Source organism: Crocuta crocuta, unplaced genomic scaffold (genome assembly GCF_008692635.1).
Source record: "Crocuta crocuta isolate KB4526 unplaced genomic scaffold, BGI_CrCroc_1.0 scaffold363, whole genome shotgun sequence".
In the NCBI taxonomy this organism is placed as follows: domain Eukaryota; kingdom Metazoa; phylum Chordata; class Mammalia; order Carnivora; family Hyaenidae; genus Crocuta; species Crocuta crocuta.
In genome coordinates this window covers 519,301-543,627 of record NW_027531626.1, presented here as the reverse complement: position 1 = coordinate 543,627, position 24,327 = coordinate 519,301, and the positions used below count along the sequence as shown (strand labels likewise).

At 40.4% G+C, this 24,327-nt stretch overlaps 1 protein-coding gene across 1 annotated transcript in view; it reads right to left on the bottom strand.

Annotated features, from left to right (window-relative positions):
* The window catches only part of YIPF4 (Yip1 domain family member 4), a 37,354-nt gene extending 24,930 nt beyond the window's left edge, over window positions 1-12,424 (bottom strand). The window contains exons 1-4 of the mRNA XM_077772798.1: window positions 12,351-12,424; window positions 5,972-6,050; window positions 2,162-2,215; window positions 1,625-1,850 (exon numbers count right to left, since the gene is read on the bottom strand). Coding sequence (XP_077628924.1) covers window positions 1,625-1,850; window positions 2,162-2,215; window positions 5,972-6,050; window positions 12,351-12,424 — 433 coding nt within the window. The remainder of the gene's footprint in view (window positions 1-1,624; window positions 1,851-2,161; window positions 2,216-5,971; window positions 6,051-12,350) is intronic.
* Window positions 12,425-24,327: the final 11,903 nt, after the last annotated feature.

Below are 24,327 nucleotides of genomic sequence, written 5' to 3'. Positions count from 1 at the left end.
TACATCCTGGGTATACAGGGAGTATAGTATCCTTAGAGGCTAAATGGAGAAATTCAAATAAACCTTATATGTATTAGGTTTACTTATTCCAGCCTTCTTGATTTCACATACAGAGTCAGAGGGTGTGGTTGTTATATCATTCTGTTAGATTTCTTAGGTGTATTTAAGAAAGGTTATTCTTGGGGGTGGGGGGAGAATAGGAAACATCTATACATAGATACACAAATTTGTACAATAACAGGCAATTTTTTTTAAGATCTGGGAAATTAAATTTGATATTCCTCCCAAAGCACTATCCTACCAAATGTAGATTAAACAAACTGAAATATTTTGGGTTGCTGTATTCCACCAAATATTCCTATTAGGTTTAAAATAAATGCATCAGCTATGTTCTCTATGATGAACAAAAATTTTATTTTATTTTCCATTTGAAGCTATAACCAAAACTACAATATTATTATTACTTTTTTTTTAATGTTTTATTTATTTCTAGGAGAGAGAGAGAGACAGCGTGAACAGGGGAGGGTCAGAGAGAGGGAGTCACAGACTGAAACAGGCCCCAGGCTCCGAGCTGGCAGTCAGCACAGAGCCCGACGCGGGGCTCGAACCCACGAACCGCGAGATCATGACCTAAGCGAAAGTCGGACGCTTAACAGACTAAGCCACTCAGGCGCCCCTACAATATTATTTTTTAAACAATGCCACTGGGAGATCAAAACAAGGAAAACAAAACAAAGAAAAAAAATAATCTATACTAACTGATGCACCCTGAAACCAGATTTCTGAGCAAACGCTAAGTTCTCAAGACTGAAATTTCTACAGCTTTATGCATAATTTATTTTTTCATATCGGGGAGTAAGTCTAGTCGCTGGCAAAAAATCGGTGTATACAGTCTAACAAAATTAAAATTTGAAACTGACTAGCAGAGAAAGAGTCAAGTTACAAAGCGTCTGGTTAAGGAACAGAGAAAGGAGGAAAAAACTATCCTACGATGCAGAAAAAGAAAAATCTCTCCGGCACAACTGCTTCCTCACAACAGTACAAGGAAATGTGTAGAAGCCCTTGGGAACATGTAACTGTATTACAAGAACTTTCAAACACACTTGGGCCCACCTCTCTGAATATTTAAGTCAAACGCTATACAACAGGAGGAAAGCTGGAAGGTAAGCAAGATATCAGAGTCCACACAAAACACGAACTCCTTCTAAAGAAGTTTGTATTCGCAGTGCTGAATCTAATATCAGCATAAAGTTCTCTCTCGATAAATACAGGAGGAACACAGCTCTCCTACCTCGTTTTCATTCTCTGACACCTACTCTCGCCAACTTGACAACTCCTTGTTTGACTAACAGCAAGTCATTGCAGAAATAAAATCTTACGGTTCCGTGGGCCCACTTGAGGTGTGGGGAGAGTCAGAAGCCAAATGAGTAATCTGGGACGCTCCCCAAAACCCTACGTCCACTCGGGCCCTCTCGGAGGGCCTGGCAGGCGCAGAGGGCTCGAGTCCCCGGGCGGCTCCCTGCCCGTCCCCACCCGGCCGCAACCGCCTCGGCACGACAAAGAGCCCGCCGCGTCGGACCCCGCGTCCACTCGGGGGACGGGTCCTTCTGGGGCTCAGGCTCACCTTCCGCGTCTGCCGAAGAGACAAAGGTGAAGTCCCCGTTCGAGGGGGAGTACGCCGGNCGGCCTCCCGCGGCCCCTCCGAGCCGGCGGCGGCGGTGGAGGAGGCTGCGGCTGGGCCCAGGCCCCAAGGCGGCCGCGGCACCGGCCCGCACGCGCGTCCTACGGCGAGGCCCGCGAGTCGGGAGGTGCAGGCTGGGAGCGAGGCCGGAGACCAGCTGCCCCCGAGACTGCCCCACCAAAGTCTTTTAGGTGGCGACCGCCCAAGCACTACGACGCCGGCGCCCTGACAGGACCATAACAGTGACAGCGCCCCTTGGATTGGCTCTTTGTAATGTGCTCTCCCATTGGCTCCCGAAGAAAGGTTCTGATTGGGTCTCCCTGTTGTTGATTCCGGAAGTTGACCCAAGGACAGGAAGTTCACTGTTAAAGTTTGGTAAAAGGCGAAAGATTTATTCGATCTGAAGAGAAACCAGAGTATTTCACTGTTAAAGTTTGGGACCTCCAGGTTTCCCCAGCTTTCTTGGCTGGTGTTGTTTACTTGACGTGTCTTCTCTTGTGGCTTTTCTTTACGTCTTTCTTCCGTGTTTGTTAACTGGAGGAGTTAAAGAATTTTGGAACTAGGAACATTTCTGGAAGTCAGCCCCGGTCTAGAATCCCCAGATTGCGTTGTCTTTAGTCATTAATTGTGATCAGATTTTGACTAAATTATAGATTATTCCCCAGAGTCACGTATGAAAGGAAGGGGGCTGGACTGGATAATAAAAAAGCAGATAAGTTGTAAATTGCCACCTAGAAACTGGAGCTGTCATCTAGCCACACTTTATGAGAGACAGAACTGAGGCCAGAAAAAATAAAGAAAGAATTAGGAGGGTACTCAAATCTCCTGACTTCTAGTTAAGTGCTCTTTTCATTACAAGGCCCTGTCCTTTGATACACTTTTACCAGCTCACTTAGGTTCTCTGTTCCTTTTATTTTAGAGAGAGTGGGAGGATGAGAAGGGGTGGGAGGGAAATCCCAAGCAGACTTCATGCACAGAGCCTGATATGGGGCTTGATCTGTTGAGTTGTGAGGTCATGACCTGAGCCAAAATCAAGAGGCCCACACTCAACTGACTGAGCCACCTTGGTGCCCCACCCACCTAGATTCTTAAATGTTTAAATAAATATAATTAAATTTTATGTCCAGCCTACATAACCATGGCTTCCAATTTGGAAGGAGAGGGTTTGAGAATATATCATGAGGGCTTACAGAAATGCACAGGGCATAAGCAGGAGAGCAATGGGAAGGCATGGCCATTAATGTATAAAAGGGAATATTGATTTTTTTTTTTTTTTTTTTTTGCATAGGAGTTAAGATTTAAGTTGGTACTTAAAGGATGAGTAAAACTTGCTGGCAAAGAGGTTGGGTTGGGGGGAGTGTGTGTGCTGTCAGCTTGGGTCATAACATTTCCAGAGATCATTTAATGGACTTAGGAAACTGGAAGTCATTTAGTTAACTTGGAGCTTACATTTCATACGAAAGAATGGCTACAGATGAGATTGCATGAATAGGTAAAGAAGAGATCATGAATAATCTTGCCTGATATTCAAAGGATTAGCTTTTCTTCCTGGAAGTGTTAGAGGAACTATTAAAGGAATTAGAGCAAAGGAATAACATATCAGATACCCCTGTTAGAGTTATTATTTAAAATATCCACAGTAGTAGGTATTTTGACTTGAGTAGAGACTTGTTTGTGTTTGTTTTTTTAGCATATTCATTTCTGCAAGTGAGAGAGAGTGGGGGAGGGGCAGAGAGAGAGGGAGAAAGAGAATCCCAGGCAGTCTCTGCACCATCAGCTCTGAGCCTGATGCAGGGCTCCAACCCCCAAACCATGAGATAATGACCTGAACCAAAACCAAGAGTCAGACACGTAACTGACTGAGCCACCGAGGCACACATGGAGAGCAGAGACTTGTATGAGACTTTTGCAGAAATATAAGTAAATTGTGAATGAGGGTTGCAAATTGGGGACAGAAAAGAGGAAACATATATGAGATATATTAAGTTTAGGAATCCACAGGACTTAGTGATCAATGAGAAGAGGTTTGGAGTGAAGAAGAGGAAAGAGCCTAGTGTGATTTTAGGTTTCTTGCTTGGCTGGAAGTGTTATCAAGTGAGTAAATAAAAGAGGACCTGATTTGGGGAGAGAGGAAAGTTTTAAACAACCTTCACTAGAACATGAAGGTTGAGATGTCTAGTTATTCTTTGGTAGTAAGGACCCAGTGCACAGAGTTCTGAACTCAAGATACAGCATTGTAATTATCAATGTGTGGTTGGTAATTGCATCTATGAGTACAGATGACATTTCCCAGGAAGAGTTTAGTGAGGGAGATAAGAGTGACAAGAGCAATACTCTCTGGAACACCAATATTTAAAGGCAATCTAGGAGAAGTTGGGCTACAAAGGTGGTGAGATGAGTTGCAATTTAAAATAGGATGGTCAGCATAGGCAAATTTGGGAAAGTCACACTTGAGCAAAGATTTGAAGGATATGTTCATTTGTACTGGGTCTACTCAGTTCACTTGGAACTATGATTCTTAGAATACATTTTCTCATATGCCATCAGGTTAGAGTTTCTCAAAAGAAGAGTTTGCTCAAGATTTGTAAGGTAGAAATGAAGCAGTAGCCATTGCACCCTGAGCCTCCTCTTAGATGTGATAAGAGACAAATAAAAAGGGTTCTAGCTTCTGACAGTCCTATGGTTTGCATTCAACTGTTCTTCCTATTTGCAAACCCTTTTGCCCAACAGAGGCCAGGTGGTAGCTCTCTAACTGATTTTGTCAGGCTCATCTCAGCAGTTGGATGTGCTTAGCGTCTCTCAGTTGGGGACTCTTTCTCTGGTCCTTTAACTCCCTCTTCTAGACCTTCACATTCCCAGCCATTATTTCTTCAAATAATTTTTTATCCATTTGTTCTCTCTCTCTCTCCCTCTCTCCTCATTCTGGTATTTCCATAGTATGTATTTTGGTCCATTTGATAGTGTCCCACAAGTCCCTTATGCTGTGATCACCTTTCTTCATTCTTTTTTCCTTTCTGCTCTTCAGACTCAATAATTTCAACTGTCTTATTCAAGTTTACTGATTCTTCAGCCTACTTACATCTGCTAGTGAAAAAAAATCCCTCTAGTGGTTTTTTTTAATTCAGTAATTGTATTTTTCAGCTCCAGAATTTTTGTTTGGTTCCTTTTTAGAATTTCTATCTTTTTCTTGATATTCTCATTTTGTTCATATATTGCTTTCCTGACTTCTTTTACTTCCTTGTCTTTATTTTCCTTTAGCTATTTTTTTAATTATTAAAAAATTTTAATTTTTTATGATTTTGTTTTGTTTTGTTTTTAGAGAGAACATGAACAGGAGAGAGGGACAGAGGGAGAGAGAGAGAATCTTAGGCAAGCTCCATGCTCAGCACAGGGCCCGACGCAGGGCTCAATCCCATGATCCCAGGATCATTACCTGAGCTTATTTAAAAATTTAAAAAATGTTTTATGATCTTGTTTTTTTTTTTTAGAGAGAACATGAGCAGGGAAGTGGGACAGAGAGAGAGAGAGAGAGAGAGAGAGAGAATCTCAAGCAAGCTCCACACTCACAGCACAGAGCCCTACACGCTGCTCAATCCCATGATCCTGGGATCATCACCTGAGCCAGAGTCAAGAGTCACACATTCAACTGACTGGGTGCCCCTGTATTTTTCTTTAGCTCTTTGTTTTTTTGTTTTTTTTTTTTTTACAAATAGTTTATTGTCAAATTAGTTTCCACATAACACTCAGTGCTCATCCCCACAAGTGCCCTCCTCCATGCCCATCCCCTCTCCCCCTCTTTAGCTCTTTGAACACACTTTTTGAAAATACTTTAAAATCTTTGTCTAGTAAGTTCTATTTCTGTTGTTTTTTTTTCAGGGACTGTTTCTGCCATTTTTTTTTTCTTTCAATGGGCCATATTTTCCTTTCTTCCTATGCCTTGTGATTTTTTTGATGAAAATTAGGCATTTGCAAAAAAAAAAAAAAAAAAAACAACCAACAACCAAACAAACAAAAACCCCAACCACCTCTCCCATACTAAGATTAGTTCTGTGTCAGGGCAGTCCTTCACTGATTAGTTGGGTGTGCTTTGAGCCTAGGGATCAACCTGAGGTGAAAGCTTAAGGTCTTTTTAGATATTTTTTGAGCAAAGTATCCTGCCTGGGCATGTAGGTAGTTTCTCAGTTCTCCCTTATAAATGGCTGCTTCTAAACATCTTGATTTCCCATAATGTCTCAGCTCAGTTTCTCTTTTGGGCCTTAGATGGTCTATTGCATGCATGGCTTCCTTCACCTGTAATCTCTTGCCCCAGATATCTGCAGCTATGCGGTCCCCTTGCAGCTCTTCCCTGAGCAGTGGCTGCAGCTTTCCCCTGTGGGAGACCCAAGTTAGGTGACAGAGATCAGTCCTTCAGGCAGCCCCCAGTCAGGTTAGAATGATGCACTCATATGAGGTCTGCTCTGCTCCCTTCACTTCAAGGGAGGGCACTGTGAATTGGGCTGCCATCTTTTCCAGACCAGGACAGCACCATGCCAGGAAGGGGAGGAAGCAAAGACACTTGAAAATGCCACAAAATTTCCTACTCTTTCAAAGGCACCTTTTTCTCTATTGGGCATTTGCTTGGTTACTGTAGACTTTTGACCGTTTCCCAGAGCTCCTGTAAGATTAGTTCAGCCTGGTTTTGGTGGTGGTTTGCTGTTTCCTTGAAGAAATGAGAGCTTGGAGCTTTGCAGTCTGCCATTTTACTGACTTATTTGATTTTTAAGCATGTCTTCCTAGGAATTGCCCCTGAGTCACAGTAGCCTATTGTTCAGGAAGTTTGGTCAGGGGTTGTGTTTAAGCAATTTATGCCAGGAAGGCTTCCACCCTTTGATGATGGATTTGTGTATGGGTTGGGGAATGTATTCATTCAAGTTTATTCCACATTCACCTCTGATTGCTCCTGAGTGAGCGCAAGCTAACATATGCACCCAGCTTTCCAGATTCTCAGAGTTAGCTGTGATCCCAGGAGGGGTCTTCCTGAATACTTTTCTCTAGTTCTATAAAACTTCTGGCTCCCCTGTCTTGCTTATATCATGTTGCTAGTAGCCTCTTCTTATTGCTCTTCATCAAGGTAGCTATTATTTCAACATGGTTGTAGGCATTATTCTGAATTCTTAGGCATTCACTCAGTCCTTTTCTTCAGAGTTCTAGAGATCTTTATCTTTATGTTTTGCCTTTCTGCCTAGGCAGAACTCCCGTGTGACTGTACCAGAGCAGCAGACAGAGACTTGCTCTGCCCAGAGTGACACCCTTGCTTTATTTATTATTTTTCAATGTTTCTTTATTTTTGAGAGAGAGAATGCAAGTGGAGGAGAGGCAACAGAATTCTGAAGTGGGCTCTGTGCTGAGAGCAGTGAGCTCAATATGGGGCTCGAACTCACGAACCATGGAGAGCATGACCTGAGCTGAAGTCAGATGCTCAACGAAGCCACCCAGGTGCCCTACCCTTGCTTCATGAGTAGGCACTGGGAGTGGGGGTGGGGCGGAGCAGCAGCTTTACGGCTTGCCCCTGTCCACATGGAATGTCTCACTCTTCTTACTAAGATTTAATAGGTATTTCTCAAATGCATGTTTCTTCATTTGCTCGATGTCATTAGGACAATTCAGAGACTTTAAAGGGTTGTTTTTTAAAAATAATTTTCACCAGTTATATTGTTGGAGAATGTCTACCTAGCGCCTTACTCCACTTTGCGAGCTGGGCCCATTCTTTTATTTTAACTTTTCTATATCTTTAGTCTACAAATATCTTTTGCTATATAGCATTATTTCCTAGTGTAACAATCTTATCCTTTAAACTTGAGCATTGAGTCCATTTACATACATTGTAGTTATTAGTACATTGGATTAATTTCTTTCATCTTATTTGGTGCTTTCTATTTGTTTTGCCTTTTAGTTTTGTTTTGTTTTCTTTCTTTACATTGATTATTTCCTCTCATTTTATTTTTTGTCCTTTTACTAGTTTAGAAGTTTTACCTGTATTTCTATATTCTTACCTGTTACAGCAAACTTTTAACATGTGTGTTTATCACAGTCTAAACTTAATGTCTTGGGGCGCCTGGGTGGCTCAGTCAGTTAAGCGTCCGACTTCAGCTCAGGTCATGATTTCACGGTTCGTGGGTTTGAGCTCCATGTCAGGCTTTGTACTGACAACTTGGAGCCTGGAGACTGGTTTGGATTCTGCGTCCCCCTCTCGCTCTGCTCCTCCCCCACTCATAGTCTGTCTCTGTCGGTTAACAATAAAAACAAAAATTAAATTCAATGTCTTCCCTCTCTCCCAGATACGACGAGAAACCTATAACACTCTTACTTTGGTAAGCACTGAAACAACTTCAAAACTATTGTTATATATTTTAATTCTGTCTCATGCTTTTTTTATACCTATCAAAAACTGGTATTAAGTTTTATGTAATAAACATTTTCCAAAATAAATTTAAACTTTCTTTGCTCATCATTTATTTTTTCATCTCTGATTTTCTACTTCTTTCTGCTTAAAGCACATCCTTTATTATTTTGTTTCATGAGGATCTATTGATGGGGGAAAAATCTCAGTTTTATAAACTACAAATGCCTTTATTTTGCTTCTGTTTGAAAAAGATATTTGTGGTGGGAATAATACTATATGTCAACAGTTAATATTTTCAGCACATTGAAGATATTCCACTGTCTTTTGTTTCCTAGTTGTTGTCATTGAGAAATGAGCTTCATTTCCTTGAAGATAATATTTCTGTTTTATTTAGTTGCTTTTATTTACTTATAATTTTTTTAACGTATATTCATTTTTGAGAGACAGAGCATGAGTGGTGGAGGGGCAGAGAGAGAGGGAGACACAGAATCCAAAGGAGGCTCCAGGCTCTGAGTTGTCAGCACAGAGCCCGATACGGGACCCGAACCCACAGACTGCGAGATCATGACCTGAGCTGAAGTTGGATGTGCAACCGACTGAGCCACCCAGGTGCCCCTTATTTGGTTACTTTTAATATGTCTTTGCCTTTCTATATGCAGAGAATGGAACCTGAAGTGAGTAAATGGTATGGATTTCTTTTTGTGTATACTACTTGGAATTTATTGGATAACCTAAATCTCAAGGTTGTTGTCCTTCTTCAGTCCTGAAAATTTTAGTTATTATCTCTTCCAATAGTGCCACAATTCTTCTCTCTCTCATCTCCTTCTGAAACTCCAGTTGGACATATGACAGTAATAGTAATACCTACGGGGGCGCCTGGGTGGCTCAGTCAGTTAAGCGACCGACAGGTTCAGGTTAGGATCTCACGGTTTGTGGGTTTGAGCCCTGCGTGGGGCTCAGTGCTGACAGCTCAGAGCCTGGAGCCTGCTTCAGATTCTGTGTCTCCCTCTCTCTCTACCCCTCCCACCCTCAAAAATGAATAAACTTAAAAATATATTTTTAAATAGTAACACCTACAGAATACTTTTAGCAAGCATTTTTTTTTTAAAAATAGTTTATTGTCAAGTTGGTTTCCATATAACACCCAGTGTTTAGCTAACAGTTTTATAGCACTTACTATATGCCAGGTACTATTGTAAATGTTTTACATTAATTCATTTATTTAATCCTCATTACAACCTCATGAAGTAGATACTCGTACTTTCGCCATCTTACAAATAAGGAATATAAGGCAGATTAGAGTTAATCACTTGCCAAAGATCACAGAAATACTAAGTGGTAAAATCAGGAAGTGGACCCTAGTAATGTGACTCGAGTCCCAGCCACAATGTTCTGAAGCCTCATTGTGGTTTGCTACTCTTCTGAGTTCATTATTCCCCCTTTGATGCTTAAGTTTTTTGGTGTTGATTTTTTTAATTTATGTATTAATGTATTTGTGTATTTATGTATTTATTGTCTCTCTTCAAATTAACCGGTCACTTCACACAACTCTAGTTGTTTACTGAATTTGACACCCTTAGTAATCAACTTGGAGTAGCCACAGTAAAATTTAAAAGAGTAGTTTTGGGGCATCTGGCTGACCCAGCTGGTAGAGCATGCAACCCTTTTTATTTTTTTTAATATTTTATTTTGAGAGAGAGAGAGACAGAGAGAGACAGAGCCTGCATGGGGGAGGAGCAGAGAGAGGAGGAGACACAGAATCTGAAGCAGGCTCTAGTCTCTGAGCTGTCATCACAGAGCCTGATGTGGGGCTCAAACCCACAGACAATGAGATCATGACCTAAGCTGAGATCATGACTTAACCGTACAGTAAGCCACTGAGGTACCCCAAACATGCAACTCTTGATCTTGAGGTTGTGAGTTTCAGCCCAATGTTGCATGTAGAAATTGCCTAGAAATAAAATTTTAGAAAAGTAATTTTGACGTAGCCACACAAAGGCTACTACACTCTCAGTAACCATTATGTCAATGATAATATAATCTTAATAAATTGTAGACATCCATTCCTCCAATCCAGACTCTGGGCAGCTGAGATCAGGATGTTTTCAGACAGTGATTCGTATTTCTGGACTTATTTCAGGAATTCATGTCCTGTTTTGGTTCTTTAAATGATGGTTTTGTTGACGTTCTAGGAGTGGTACAAATGCTATGTTTAATTTGGTAATTTGACTTTCGTTAAACTAGAAGGCTAGTTTACTGAGACTAAGAAACTTTAACTCTGATACTTATTGAAACTACCTCAAACTCAAGTAGGAAACTCATGGCTTATTTTCTAATTTGTTTGTTTTCATATTTATAAGTTTTTTCTTATCTTTTTAAAATTTTATCTTTTTTGTCCTATTTTACTTTTTTCTTATCTTAAAATTAATGCATACTTATTGGAGAAAATAGAAAATAGAAAAATCACCCTATTACATTACCTATCGATGTGAACACCATTAATATCTTCCTGTAAATCTTTGCAATCCTTTTTAAAGCATTTTATATATAAAGTATATTATTTCATATACATTGTTTTATAACATTAACATTTTCAATATCATCATATATTTTTCTACAGTTTTAATGCTGCCTTTTATTTCATTTAATGAAGATATTATAATTTATAAAGCAAATCCTATCTTTGGACACTAGATTTCTTTCCAGATTTTCATAACTATAAACAGTACCATGATAAACAACTTTCTAGCTGTACCTTTGTACGTTTTCATGAATGTTTCCTTAGGATAAGATTTTCAAAGAGAAATAACTGAGGCCAAAGAGGGTGCAAATGTCTGAAGTATTTAAATGTATATTGCTAACTTGTCCTGTTACAGGTAGCAAATAGCTGTACTTCTGTTGGCCAAGTGTAGAGTACTTTTTTCCCTACTCTGTCTCCATTATCACCACTGGCTCTAAGCATTTTTTAAACATGCTAATTTGATGTGTGAAGCATACGTTGTTGTTTCGATTTTCATTTCATTGATTTCAATTAACTTGTGACACTTCAGAGTACTTGGAATGTAGAGATAATCTAAACTGTTGGTAGAATAGACATCTAGATGGGAATGAAAGAAAATGTTTTCAAATTTTTTTTATTTTTTGTTTTTTTTAATGTTTATTTATTTTTGAGAGACAGAGACAGAGCATGAGCAGGGGAGGGGCAGAGAAAGAGAGAGACACAGAATCTGAACCAGGCTCCAAGCTCTGGGCTGTCAGTACAGAGCCCGATGTGGGGCTCGAACCCACAAACTGTGAGTTCATGACCTGAGCCAAAGTTGGATGCTCAACCAACTGAGCCATCTAGGTGCTCCTCAATTTTTGATTAATACTAGTGAGGGAAGAATACAAGACAATAAATTCTAGTGCAAAGGTAAATAAATTCCAGACCCCAGTCAATTGTCATTAAATTTATAGCCAAGGAAGCAGATATTGTGTACACTTAAAGGAATGAACAGTAACTCTAAAAACTGAACTGAAGGTTCTCAGAATTTGTTTAAGCACACTGTAGGGTCGGTCTTTACATAAGGACCAGTATGTCATAGCATTGCTAATTCATTTCTAACTTGTTGGTTTTCTATTTTGGTAAATGACACTCTCACTGACCTCTTCATTAAATGTCATACTTATTGGAGAAAATAGAATGGGAAAACATTGAATGCCATTGTTGACTCTTGCCTTTCACTCACCCAAGTCCCATCCAATTTTGCTTTTTTTTACCTCTCAAATAGAGCTGGAAAGAACTTCTCTCCATCTTCCCTACCACTCCTCTTATTCAAGTTACTATTATCTCTCACGTGGACAACTGTAATTACGTCATAACTGGTTTTAAAATGCAACAGCTAAAGTAATCTTTTTTTTTAATTAAAAAAATTTTTTTTGAGAGAGGGGGCTTGGGGGAAAGGCAAAGAGAGACTCTTAAACAGGCTCTGTGCTTAGCATGGGGCCTGACATGGGGCTCCATCTCATGACCCTGAGATCATGACCTGAGCCAAAATCAAGAGTCAGACATTTCACCAACTGAGCCACCCAGGTGCCCCTAAAGTAATATTTTTAAATACAAAACACCATCATCTCCTGTTTAATGTAGAACCTTCCATTGACTTCGTACTGTATTTAGGATAAAATCTAAACTCCTTATCATCTCTTGCTTACTTTCCCACCATCATCGCAGGCCACTCTCCTGCCTGCAATCAATTGTTCTGACATTTTTTTCCAGTTCTTAGATTTAGCCAAGCCCTTTCTTACCTTTGGGCCTCTGTGCTTGCTCTTCTCTGACTGGAAAGTTCATTCCTGGCACTCTCAGGGCTGGTTAACTTCATCCTTGAGACCTCAGCTTAACTGTAACCTTTCTAGATTCCTTGGCTACCACATCAGTCTCTATGATAGTATCTTGATTATTTCTTTCCTAGAACTTACCGCAAATATGTCATTATTCCCTTTATTACTCATTTTTTTTAAGGAGTGAATAAATGAAAGAAAAATTGAATGCAAAAAACCCAAATGAAATACTACTTTACACACAATAAGATGCCTATAGGGGCGCCTGGGTGGACTTCAGCTCAGGTCACGATCTCACTGCTCGTGGGTTTGAGCCCCGTGTCGGGCTCTGTGCTGACAGCTATCTCAGAGCCTGGAGCCTGTTTCGGATTCTGTGTCTCCCTCTCTCTCTGACCCTCTCCTGCTCACGCTGTCTCTCTCTCTCAGAAACAAATAAATAAATAAGTAAATAAATAAATAAATAACATTACAACTATTTTTTAAAAAACAGTAAGATGGCGATATAGTAACAACTGTTGACAGGATGTGGAGAAATTGAACCATCATACACTACCCTCATTAGTATAAAATTGTGTTGCTGCTTTGGAAAATAGTATGTCAGTTCCTCAAATGGTTAAACATAGGTGTACCACATGATCTATCAATTTTACTCCTAGGTACATACCTAAGAGAAATCAAAGTATACATCCATACAAAAACTTGTACCCTAATGTTCATAGAGGCATTATCTATAATAGTAAAAAAGTGGAAACAATCTAAATATTTATTTATCCAACAAATGGATAAATAAAATTTGGTAGATCCATATAATGAAATACTATTTGGCAAAAAAATAATGAAGTACTGATACTTGCTACAACCTGGATAAATCTTTTTTTTAATGTATGCCATTCTGTTTTTAATTTTTTTTTAATGTTTATTTCTTTTTCAGAGAGAGAGAGGGAAAGACAGGGTGTGGGGGGGAGGGTGGTGCAGAGAGAAAGGGAGACACAGAATCTGAAGCAGGCTCCAGGCTCTGAGCTGTCAGCACAGAGCCCAGTGCAGGGCTCGAACCCACAACTCTGAGATTATGACCTGAAATGAAGCTGAATGATTCAAAGACTGAGCCACCCAGGCACCCTAACCTGAAGAAATCTTGAAATTATTATGCTAAGTGAAAGATGCCAGTTATAAAGGACCACATATTATAATTCCATTTATATTAAATATTCAGAGTAAGGAATTCTATGGAGACAGTAGGTTAGTGGTTGCCTAGGGCTGGGAGTGGGAGGGCTGGGGGTTAGGGGTAATAGCTAAGGAGTACAGATTCTCTTTGGAGGATAACAAAAATGTTCTAAAATTGTAATGATGGATACGTAACTCTGACAGTATACCAAAAGCTATTAATTATACAATTTCAATCAGTGAATTGTAAGGTATGTGATTCATATCTCAATAAAGCTGTTTAAAAAGATGAGTGGATGATCTTATACAGAAAATGAAGAACATTCAAACTTAAGAACATTATTTGGATATTACTAAAACACTGGGCTTAGTTTTAACATATTTCTGTTCAAATTTTACTTCTGCCTAAAGTTAAACATATACTTTCCATGTGATCCATCATTTCCAGTCCTAAGTATTGTATTACTGTGGAGGTTACTTCATTTTTCTAAGTCTCAGTTACTCCTCTGTAAATTGAGGACAATAATCATGTCATAGATAAGGGTTAAATGACATAATATGTATAAAACACTTCCACAGAGTAGTTAGCAAATAGTAAACAGTATGTGTCTTGATAAAAAATATTCAGCAAATGGGTGAAGGGGAGGGGGACATAATAGTCCTCCAGTTATGGAATAAATGAATCATGGAATAAAAGACACAGCATAGAGAATATAGCCAATGATATTATAATCTTGTTATATAGCAACAGATGGTAGCTACACTTGTGGTCAGCATGCGTATTTAGAGATCTTGAATCAGTATGTTGCATACCTGAAACTAAGGTAACATTGTGTGTCAACTATAATCAAATTGATAAATTATTTATTTTAATAAAATACATTAAAATGTTGACAAAGGGGCACTTGGGTGCCCCTCAGTCAGTTAAGTGTCTAACTCTTGGTTTTGGCTCAAGTCATGATCTCATGGGAGATAATGGGAGATCAGGCATGAAACACACAAACTTTCTTCATTTCTCTACATCACGTTGCTCTCTGATTTAAGTGGATGGCAGAAAGCTAATCTACCCAATTTCAAGGTCAGCTTCCTCAGTTCAGTGAGCCCTCAGTCTAGCCAGGTCAATTAGTCACATTCCAACCTAAAACTCCTGTTGATGCTTGTTCTTGCCTGTTTCCTCCTTCAGATGTATCCTGACTTTCTGGGGGCTGCTGCTAACAGCAACCAGGAGGCTCAGAAAACTCTTCTCAGGTCAGTTCTTATACGGAATTTGTTGCTGGTGTACTCCTCTTGAGTGTTGCGTGGGCTCAGGTGTTGAATGAGTTCCCTTTACTGAAGGGGAATCGCATCTGGCTTCCTGATGCCATAGTGGAATTCACAGTGGAAAAGCAATGCATGTTATTTGTAGGATGCCAGCCAAATTTACTCACCCAGGTTCCTATATTCCATCCCCTTACCACGCTTTTTCATAGAATCATAAATTCAAGAGAGGCATCAGAGTGAATTCAACTTTCCACATAAAGCAAACACCAACCTCCTAAAGAATCCATGCCAGTTAGCTGTGAAGGCAGTATTTAATGTGACAGGCTACTACAGAACCCATTCCAGGGGCTTTACACAGAAAAGGATAACTCACAGCATCTTCAGGAGGGTCCAGAGAACCAGAAAGGGAGGCTGTTCAGGCAACCACAGGCAATTTTAGTGCTGGGCTGCTCATGCGGAAATCCCGCTGTTGCGACCACTGCGCACAGGACACTAGAGCATGAGGAAATGCACTGCCTCTTTGGTATTTCATCAGCCTGGCTTTCTTGCTGGCACTCACCATCTTGGCTCCAATTTGCAATCTCACAGTGGCTTCCAATTGGCAGAACCCAAGAGATATGTGCACACTAACTTCTAGGAAAGCTGTAAAACAGGGTTTCTGGCTTCTACTCTGGGGATGTGGGCTTCACAATTTAGGAAACTCCCCAAAGGTATTCAAATATTCAAGGAGAGCCAAAAGCATGATTAATTACCCAAAAGAAGTAGTTTATCTTTGGGCTTCTTTAGCATTTTGAATGAACTGCTGACTCCTTGTAAATAACATATTTTGTAAACATCAGAGACATGCTCCCTCTTCCCTAAGCCATGCCTCTGAAATATCTGAACACAGCTATCAAATGTTCTGGAAGTTTTTTTCTTCTTGCTAAGTATCTCCAGTTCTTTCAAATGTTAATTTTAGGATAGGATTTAGTCCCCTTGAAAATCAATAATCTATAATGTATCCTCCAGCTTTTAGTTTCTTCTACTGAAGCCTCTTGTATATCGTGTATCTGAATTGACAGTCCAATTGTAAGGAGTGAGGATGGGGAATTATAGATGTATTTAAATATATAACATGTATATAAAGCTGAGGATAGTGGGTACAATGTACCATGGATTGCTAATGGGATTAGTCAGCAGGTTTGACCTTCCTTTAATAAGGTATATTAGGAAATTGCCAAACATGACGTGGTCTAATAACTTCCCCTGTCTCTGACTGCATTGGCAGAAAACTAAGCAAAATTCTAGAATGATTATGAGAGATTTAAGTTACAGGCCACCAGGGAGAAAAGCATTATGACTTTTTCCCTCCTTCCCCATTAAACTAGGAGTGAAAATGCATGAGTATCTATAAATGCTTAAAGTCACAGAATAGTTAGCATGGGTGCAGCACTTTCTGATACAGTATCTCAGATGACATTTAGAACAATCCAGGGGCAAGGTGGGTAGCCACCATTTTATAACTAAAGAGTCTGTCATTTGTTTTAGTCACAAGATGGAACCCCCACTTGAACTCATACCTTTTGGTTCAGAGTCTTGGGCATTTCCACTATGTTACACTCCCAGGACAATAAGGGGTGGAAGAGACTGAGAGGAAGAGCAAGGTCAAGGGACATAGCTCTTGGAATCAGGATACTGACATTTCTAGTAAATTATCTATTATAAATGCACTGAAAACACCTGACTACAAATCTATTTGCAAGGGGAACTCCTGAGACCACATAGAGGATTTGATTAAATGAAAGTGGATATAATTTTATTTTACCACAATATACTATGGCATTAGTTTCTTGTGCTGTAACAAAACACCACAAACTGGATGGCTTAAAACAACAGAAATTTATTTTCTCATACTTTGGAGGCCAGAAGTCCAAAGTATCACTGGGCTGAAATCAACATGGCAGCAGGACTACACTCCCTCTTGAGGCTCTAGAGGAGACTGCATGGTTTGCCTCTCCTAGCTTCAGGCCGCTACTGGCATTCCTTCACTGATGGTCACATGATTCCAATCTCTGCCTCCAAGGTCACACTGCCTCTTCCTCTTCTATCTCCTTCTGCCTCTCTTTTAATAACTTCTTTGAAGTTTATTTTTATTTATTTTGAGAGAGAGAGACAGACAGCAAGGCAAGTGAGGGGCAGAAGAAAGGCAGAGAATCCCAAGCAGGCTCTACTTTTTTAGCACACAGCCCAATGTGGGGCTCAAATCCACAAACTCTGAGATCACGACTTGAGCTGAAATCAAGAGTCAGACGCTTAACTGAGTGAGCCACCCAGATGCCCCTACCTCTCTTTTATAAGGACACTCATGATCGCATTTGGAACTCATCCAGATAATCCAGGATTATGTCCCCATCTCAAAATCCTTAATTTAACCACATCTACAAAAATACAACATTTATGATCCCCAGAAGTTAAGACCTGGTATATTTGGGTAGCCCACTATGATCACATTTCTACATTTCCCTTTTATCCCGTATTACATAATTTGTTATTGTAAAAGCAATAGGTGTTTGTTACAGAAAATTCGAACATACGGATAAGTAAAGAAGAGAATTTTAAATTACCATAATCCTACCCCCAACCCCAGATGTAAGCACTATTAATATTTTGGTACCTATTTTTATAGTTCTTTTTCTATGAACATACATTTACATTAAAACTTACGGGGTGCCTGGGTGGCTCAGTTGGTTAAGCATCCACCATTGGCTCAGGTCATGATCTCCTGGTTCATGAGTTCAAGCCCTCCATTGGGTTCTCTGCTGTTAGCATAGACCCTACTTCAGATCCTCTGTTCCCCTTTCTCTGGCCCTAGCTGGTGCTCTCTTCCTCTTTCTCTCTCAAAATTAAATAAACATAAAAAAATTTTTTTAACCCAGTCAATAGCATAGCCCTTGATCTCACAACAGAGAAACCCACCGCAGAAGTTAGAAAAGACTGCTGTTACTCCCATAGAACACCCAGAATGCAATAATTTATTTAGGGGACAACTTAGATATCTCCCTGTGTCAGATGGGTTAATGTCAGAGTGCTCTTTTTGAACTAGGAAGTTAAGGAATATAAAAAGTTCATGGTAGTTTGTGCAAAGATAGAGGAAAGCTTATGCAAGAATGTCATTATCAAGAGAACTTCCCAGCAAATGTCTTCATTTCCAGAGCTGAATGTGAACTGGCTTCCCGGAGTCTGTGACTACAAGCTATGAATGTGTGTGTATATGTGAGTGGAGCCTGTGGCTCTGCATAGTCAGGAGAATGCCCCATGCATCCACTTGCTCTGTGCTGAAGTTGCCCAGGACCCTGGTGACGGAGAGTACGCATGTGCTAGAAGTCTGCTGCAACCCACAGCACCGGTGGCGGTGACTACAACAGCAATATGCTTTAGCCAACCAGACTGGCTCATTTCATTTCTCTCTTACTCACTCAGTCATAAAAATTAATATGTATTAAATGTTCAAAACCACTTGGCTTCATTTTAGCTATAGAACTAATAAACCAACAGAAGTAAGACTGATGTGTTGTGAATAAGAAGTACAGTGTCTCATGAGTAATTCCCTTCCTGATTTGAATTTCTAGCTCTTGTGTCTTTAATTTTCAAAGTCTGCTTCTTTCCTCTGCTACTTCTACTTCCTCTCATTTCCCATTTTGAACTGGTAGGACTGGTATCTAAACCATTCTTACTACACTTTGGAAAAAAAAAAAGGAACTTGTGTTCGGCCTTCTCTTACAATATCCTCCTACAAGGCTGGAGACATCAACCTCCACGAACACTTTACGTGAAACGGGAAGCTAATACAAAGAAACTTTATTTTGAAAGACTCTTTTTTTTTTTACATAGTTTATTGTCAAGTTTGTTTCCATATAACACCTTGAAGGACTCTTGATCCACCAAGGAGAGGGCAACTGGATGGCTCAGCCAGGTAACGTGGGGAGAGAGACTGGGGTTTTGGGTGGGTTTTGGAATCAAATACTAAACTTTGGGTTTACATTCAACTAAAGCTTGGGTTTGGGGATATGAAAGGCTTACCCTTGGTTTTGCATGGCTGGCTGGATTTGACTGCAGGGAAACTTTTAGAGGTGTGAGCCTGATCTGCTGGGGTGTCAGGAGGTTACTTGGAATTGATGTTAAATGCACATTGAGTCAGAGAGGTGTGTGTTTGCTATGAGACAAAGTGGAGGACAGGACTTTGAAAAACACATACTTGTTGGACTTACAGAAAGGAAACCTACTCTTTTTCCTAAAAGTGTTGTTAGAGTCATAGGTCAGAACTGAAAAGGCCTGGGGGTGGGGGAGCCTCTTAGTCCCTTCAGCCCCTGAATTCCTGACAAGAAAGCTGACTGATATCTGAGAGAGAAGTGAAGGAAACCGCTGTTCACAGGACATCTATTATTGACAGCACCAACAAGGTCTCCACATACTTTCTCTCGGTGAATCCTTACAACCCTGGTTTAGAGAGGTGGAAGCTGTGGCAGAGAGTTTAAATGACATGTTTCAGGGGCAGTCGGTTAAGTGACTCTTGATTTTGGCTCAGGTCTCACAGTTCATGGGTTCAAGCCCCGAGTCAGGCTGCTTGGGATTCTCTCTCTTTCTCGCTCTCTCTCAGCCCCTTCTCTCAGGCCCTTATCTCTCTCTCTCTCTCTCTCTCTTTCTTCTCTAAAATAAATAAATAAACTTTTAAAAAAAAGGCTAGAACCAGGTCTCCTGTCACTCCTCTCTTAAGAGTTGGGCACACTTCTCTACTGACTGCCTTATGGTCTGCTCAGGCCACCATCACAGAACACCACAGGAACAGAAAGCATTTTTCTCACAGTTCTGGAAGCTACAAGTTCAAGATGAAAAGTTTCTGCAGCTTGGGTTTCTTCTGAAACCTTGGTTTTCAAAAAAAAGTTTTTTTAATGTTTATTTATTTTTGAAAGAGAAAGAGAGCACGAGTGGGAGAGGGGCAGAGAGAGAGAGGGAGACACAGAATCCAAAGCAGGTTCTAGGCTCTGAGCTGTCAGCACGGAGCTCAATGTGGGGCTCGAACCCATGGATTATGAGATCATAACCTGAGCCAAAGTCAGATGCTTAACCGACTGACCCACCCAGGTGTCACCTGTAGCCTTGGTTTTCCAATGACTGTCTTCTCACTGTGTCCTCACATGTTCTCCACTGGGCAAAAATCCCTGGGGTCTCTCTTTGTGTGTACAAATTTTATCTTCTTATAGGACCCCAGTCAGATTGGATTAGGGCCTACCCTCATTTTAACTTAATTACCTCCTTAAGGCCTTATTTCCAGATAGTCATAGAGAGAGGTACTGGGGGTTAGAGCTTCAACATATGGATTTTGGGGAACATAATTCAGCCATAACACTAATATTAACAATACTATATTCCAGTGTCCAAAGTGAATATGAATTTTTAACAACTTCAGCATCAGCGGAGATCCCTGCCTGATGATCCACATAGCAATTTTAATTGATTATTTTTGCAGACAAAGTGACTGATGGCCAACTCAGGGACTAGCTTATTCTGTTTACATGTGAATATAAGGATCTTCTTGGCCCCTCCCTCTAGCTTCTTCCTCTTTTCTGTTACACTGAAACTCTGACTCTGTCAATGGAGGTCTGATACCTCTAAGACCTATACCTTTATTGTGGGGGTAGAAAGGGAGGGAAGAGACTATAGTGGCTGCTGTTTACAGAGTCCTTTCTGTGTACCAACGCCTCCCAGCTTATCAGTGGTAGAGCTGGAATGTGCACTCAGTCCTGACACCAAAATAGGCTCTTGCTCACACTCACATGCTATCCCCAACCATGCTTCCAGGCTGTAACCCCCATGGCTCCTTCTCTATGCGGCTCCTCTGCCTAGAAATACCCTTCTGCCTTTACTGCCTGGTGAACTTTGGTTTCCTTCAAAACAACTCAAAAGCCATCTCTTCCAGGCAGAATTAAATATCTCTCCACAAGGGTTACCCTAGAACACTGATGTTCAAAACTGCATTGACCGCAACTCTCATAAGAAATACATCTTGTAGGGGCACCTGGGTGGCTTAGTCGGTTGAGCGTCCGACTTTCGCGTAGGTCATGACCTCGCGGTTCGTGGGTTCGAGCCCCGCGTCGGGCTCTGTGCTGACTGCCAGCTCAGAGCCTGGAGCCTATTTCAGAGTCTGCGTCTCCCTCTCTCTCTGACCCTCCCCTGCTCACGCTGTCTCTCTCTCTGTCTCCTAGAAATAAATAAAAATATTAAAAAAAAAAAAAGAAATACATCTTGTATCACTACCCAGTGCCCAGATACATAAATAGCTGAAAGAAAAAGTTTATGGGAAAAAAAAAAACCAGTGTGTTCTGATAGTTTTAATTCCGTTTCATTAAAAATATATATACTAAGGCACCTGCCTGGCTCAGTCAGAGGAGCATGCGACTCTTGATCTTGGGGTTGTGAGCTGGAGCCCCACAGTGGGCGTAGAGATTACTTAAGATAAAAAAAGAAATAAACTTAAAAAATAAATAAACAAAAAATAGAAATATATATACTAATTGTAACCCACTTAAGTTGCTATCATGACCTGCTAATGAGTAGGCCAATTTGAAAACCTGCCCTAGAAGGTAGTTTTTCTAGTTCGGACAGCGTTTGTTGCTTCTCTCTTCTCTGAAAGCCTCAGATCCTCCAGCTCATCGTATAAATGTGCTAGGGCCCAGTTCTTTTCTGATACTGGTTCCTTAGAGGTTTCTGCTTCTGAGTTTCTGCTCCCTCCTGGGTTTCTACTGCAGTAAGTGGGACTTTCTGTATCTGCCTGTCTGTCTCTCCAGCCTGGGGGCACCCGTTTGCCCCAATTCCCTGACAGATCTAAAAAGAGTTGTTGATTTTCAGTTTAGGCAGTTACTTTTTACTTGATGTGAGGATGGAGTAATGACTTCTTTACATACCAGACCAGAAAACAGAAGTCAAAAAGCCTTCTTTTAAAAATAGAAATCGGGTCACCTGGGTGGCTCAGCTGGTTGAGCGCCCAACTTTGGCTCAGGTCATGATCTCACATCTGTGGGTTCGAGCCCTGCATCAGGCTCTGTGCTGACAGCTCAGATCCTGGAGCCTGCTTCAGATTCTGTGTCTTCCTATCTCTGCCCCTCCCCTGCTTGTGCCCTATGTCTCTCTGTGTCTCAAAAAGCAAAAAACAAACAAACAAACCAATAAAAACAATTGAAAAATAATAAAAATAAAAATCAATAGGGGTGCCTGGATGGCTCAGTCAGTTAAGCATCCAACTCTTTATTCCTGAGAAAGAGAGACAGTGTGAGCAGGGGAGGATCAGAGAGAGAGGGAGACACAGAATCTGAAGCAGGGTCCAGGCTCTGAGCTGGCTGTCAGCACAGAGCCCGAAGCGGGGCTCAAACCCACGAACTGTGAGATCATGGCCTGAGCTGAAGTCGGACGCTTAGCCAACTGAGCCACCCAGGTGCCCCTGTTAAGCATCCAACTCTTGATTTCAGCTCAGGTCATGATCTTGTGGTGTGTGAGATTGAGCCCTGCATCGGGCTCTGTGCTGAACATGGAGCCTTCTTGGGATTCTCTCTCTCCCTGTCCCTCTGCCTCTCCCTTGCTTGCACTCTCTCTCTCTCAAAATAAGTAAAGCATCAAAAAAAAGAAATCAATAACTTTTTAAATTTATATGGAAAAGTAAACAGTTCTTAAAAAAAACAAAATTGAAGGATTTACACTACCTGATTTCAAGACTTATTATAAAGATGCAATAATCAAGATGGTGTGATATTGGCATAAGAACAGACATATAAATCAATGGAACAGAACAGAATCCAGAAGCCGACTCACAAATTCAATGGGTAAAGGGTATTCTTGTCAAACAATCACGCTGGAAAAACTGGACGTCTCTATGGGGGAAAAAAAAATGAACTTCAACTCATCATCTCACTTCATAAACAAAAACTGTCCCGAAATGGATAAATGTCCTAAATGTAAAAACTAAAATTATAAAACCTTTACAAGAAAATTTAGGTGAAAAATCTTTGTGGCTTGGGGTAATCACAAGTAGCATGAGCCAAAGAAGAAAAAATTAATAACATGGAATACAGGGGCTCCTGGGTGGCTCAGTCTGTTAAGCATCTGACTCTTGATTTCAACTCAGGTCACCATCTCATGGTTATGAGATTGAGCCCCATGTCCAGTTCCACACTGGGCTGGGTGTGGAGGTTGCTTGGGATTCAATCTCTCCCTCTCCCTCTGCTCATCCCCTGCTTGTGAGTGTGTGAGTGCACATGCTCACTCTCTTTCTCTCTCTCTCAAAAAAAGAGATGGAATTCATAAAGAGGAAAATGTTTTGTTTTTCAAAAGATATAAGAGAATAAAGGGACAGGGCACCTGGGTGGCTCAGTCAGTTAAGCGTCTGACTTCCTCTCAGGTCATGATCTCACGGTTCAGGAGTTTGAGCTTTTCAGAGCTGACAACTCAGAGCCTGGAGCCTGCTTTGGATTCTATATCTCCATCTCTATCTTCCCCTCTTCAGGGGACAGTTGTGCTCTGTCTCTGTCCCTTTCAAAAATAAATAAACATTTAAAAAAAATTTTAAAGGCCACTGTATGAATAAAACCATTGTGTTAACCATGTTTTTAATTTTTAATATTTTATGATGCATTGCTAGCTTGGGGGTTTTGCTAGCTGGGAGAGCCTCCCCTTACCAGGGCTAACTAATTCCTAGGAACAGCAAAAAACTTGTTGTCTTATGGAAAACAACCAATCCAAAGAAGTCCCCAACCACCTCCTTGACTAACTCAGGCACCAAGCCATTATTTTTCCTTGCCTTAAATCACTCCAGAGTCACCATTATATCCCAGAGTCTGCCAAAATTATTCAAACTATCGAATCCCAAACTTGTTCAAACTTGCTTGCCCTGCCTTACCCATTTCTTCCCATGAAAACTATAATGCAGGCTGTGGGCTAATTTTCTCCTTTTCTCCTGTCTCCTGATCAATTCAGATACTGTTTGTGCAGCCCTGAGTGATGTGGCTGCCCCACCTTCTACTGGGAATTGTAAGTAATAAAACCTCTTTTATTGGCATTTACCTCCCCATTTAGTCACTCCATTATCTCTACAAATTATCTCCTGGATACAATCAGAACAACCACAAAACAGGAGAAAATACAGTACATATATCCAACAGACAATTTATATCCAGAGTCTATGAAGAACGCTTGAAAGTGAGTAATCAAAAGACAACCTACTTTGTAAAATGGGCAAAAGATTTGTACAGTTACATTTTTATGTATATACATACATTTATATGTATATATTATTATTATGGATATATAATAATAAACAATACATACATACAACTACATAATATAATAATGCATAATATGTATAATAATAATAATGTATGTACCATATATATGTAATTATAACTTAATGAGGTTGATTTTGTTGTTGTTTTGTTGTTGTTTTGTTTGTTTGTTTGTTTTGAGAAAGAGAGAGGGAGAGAGAGACAGAGTATGT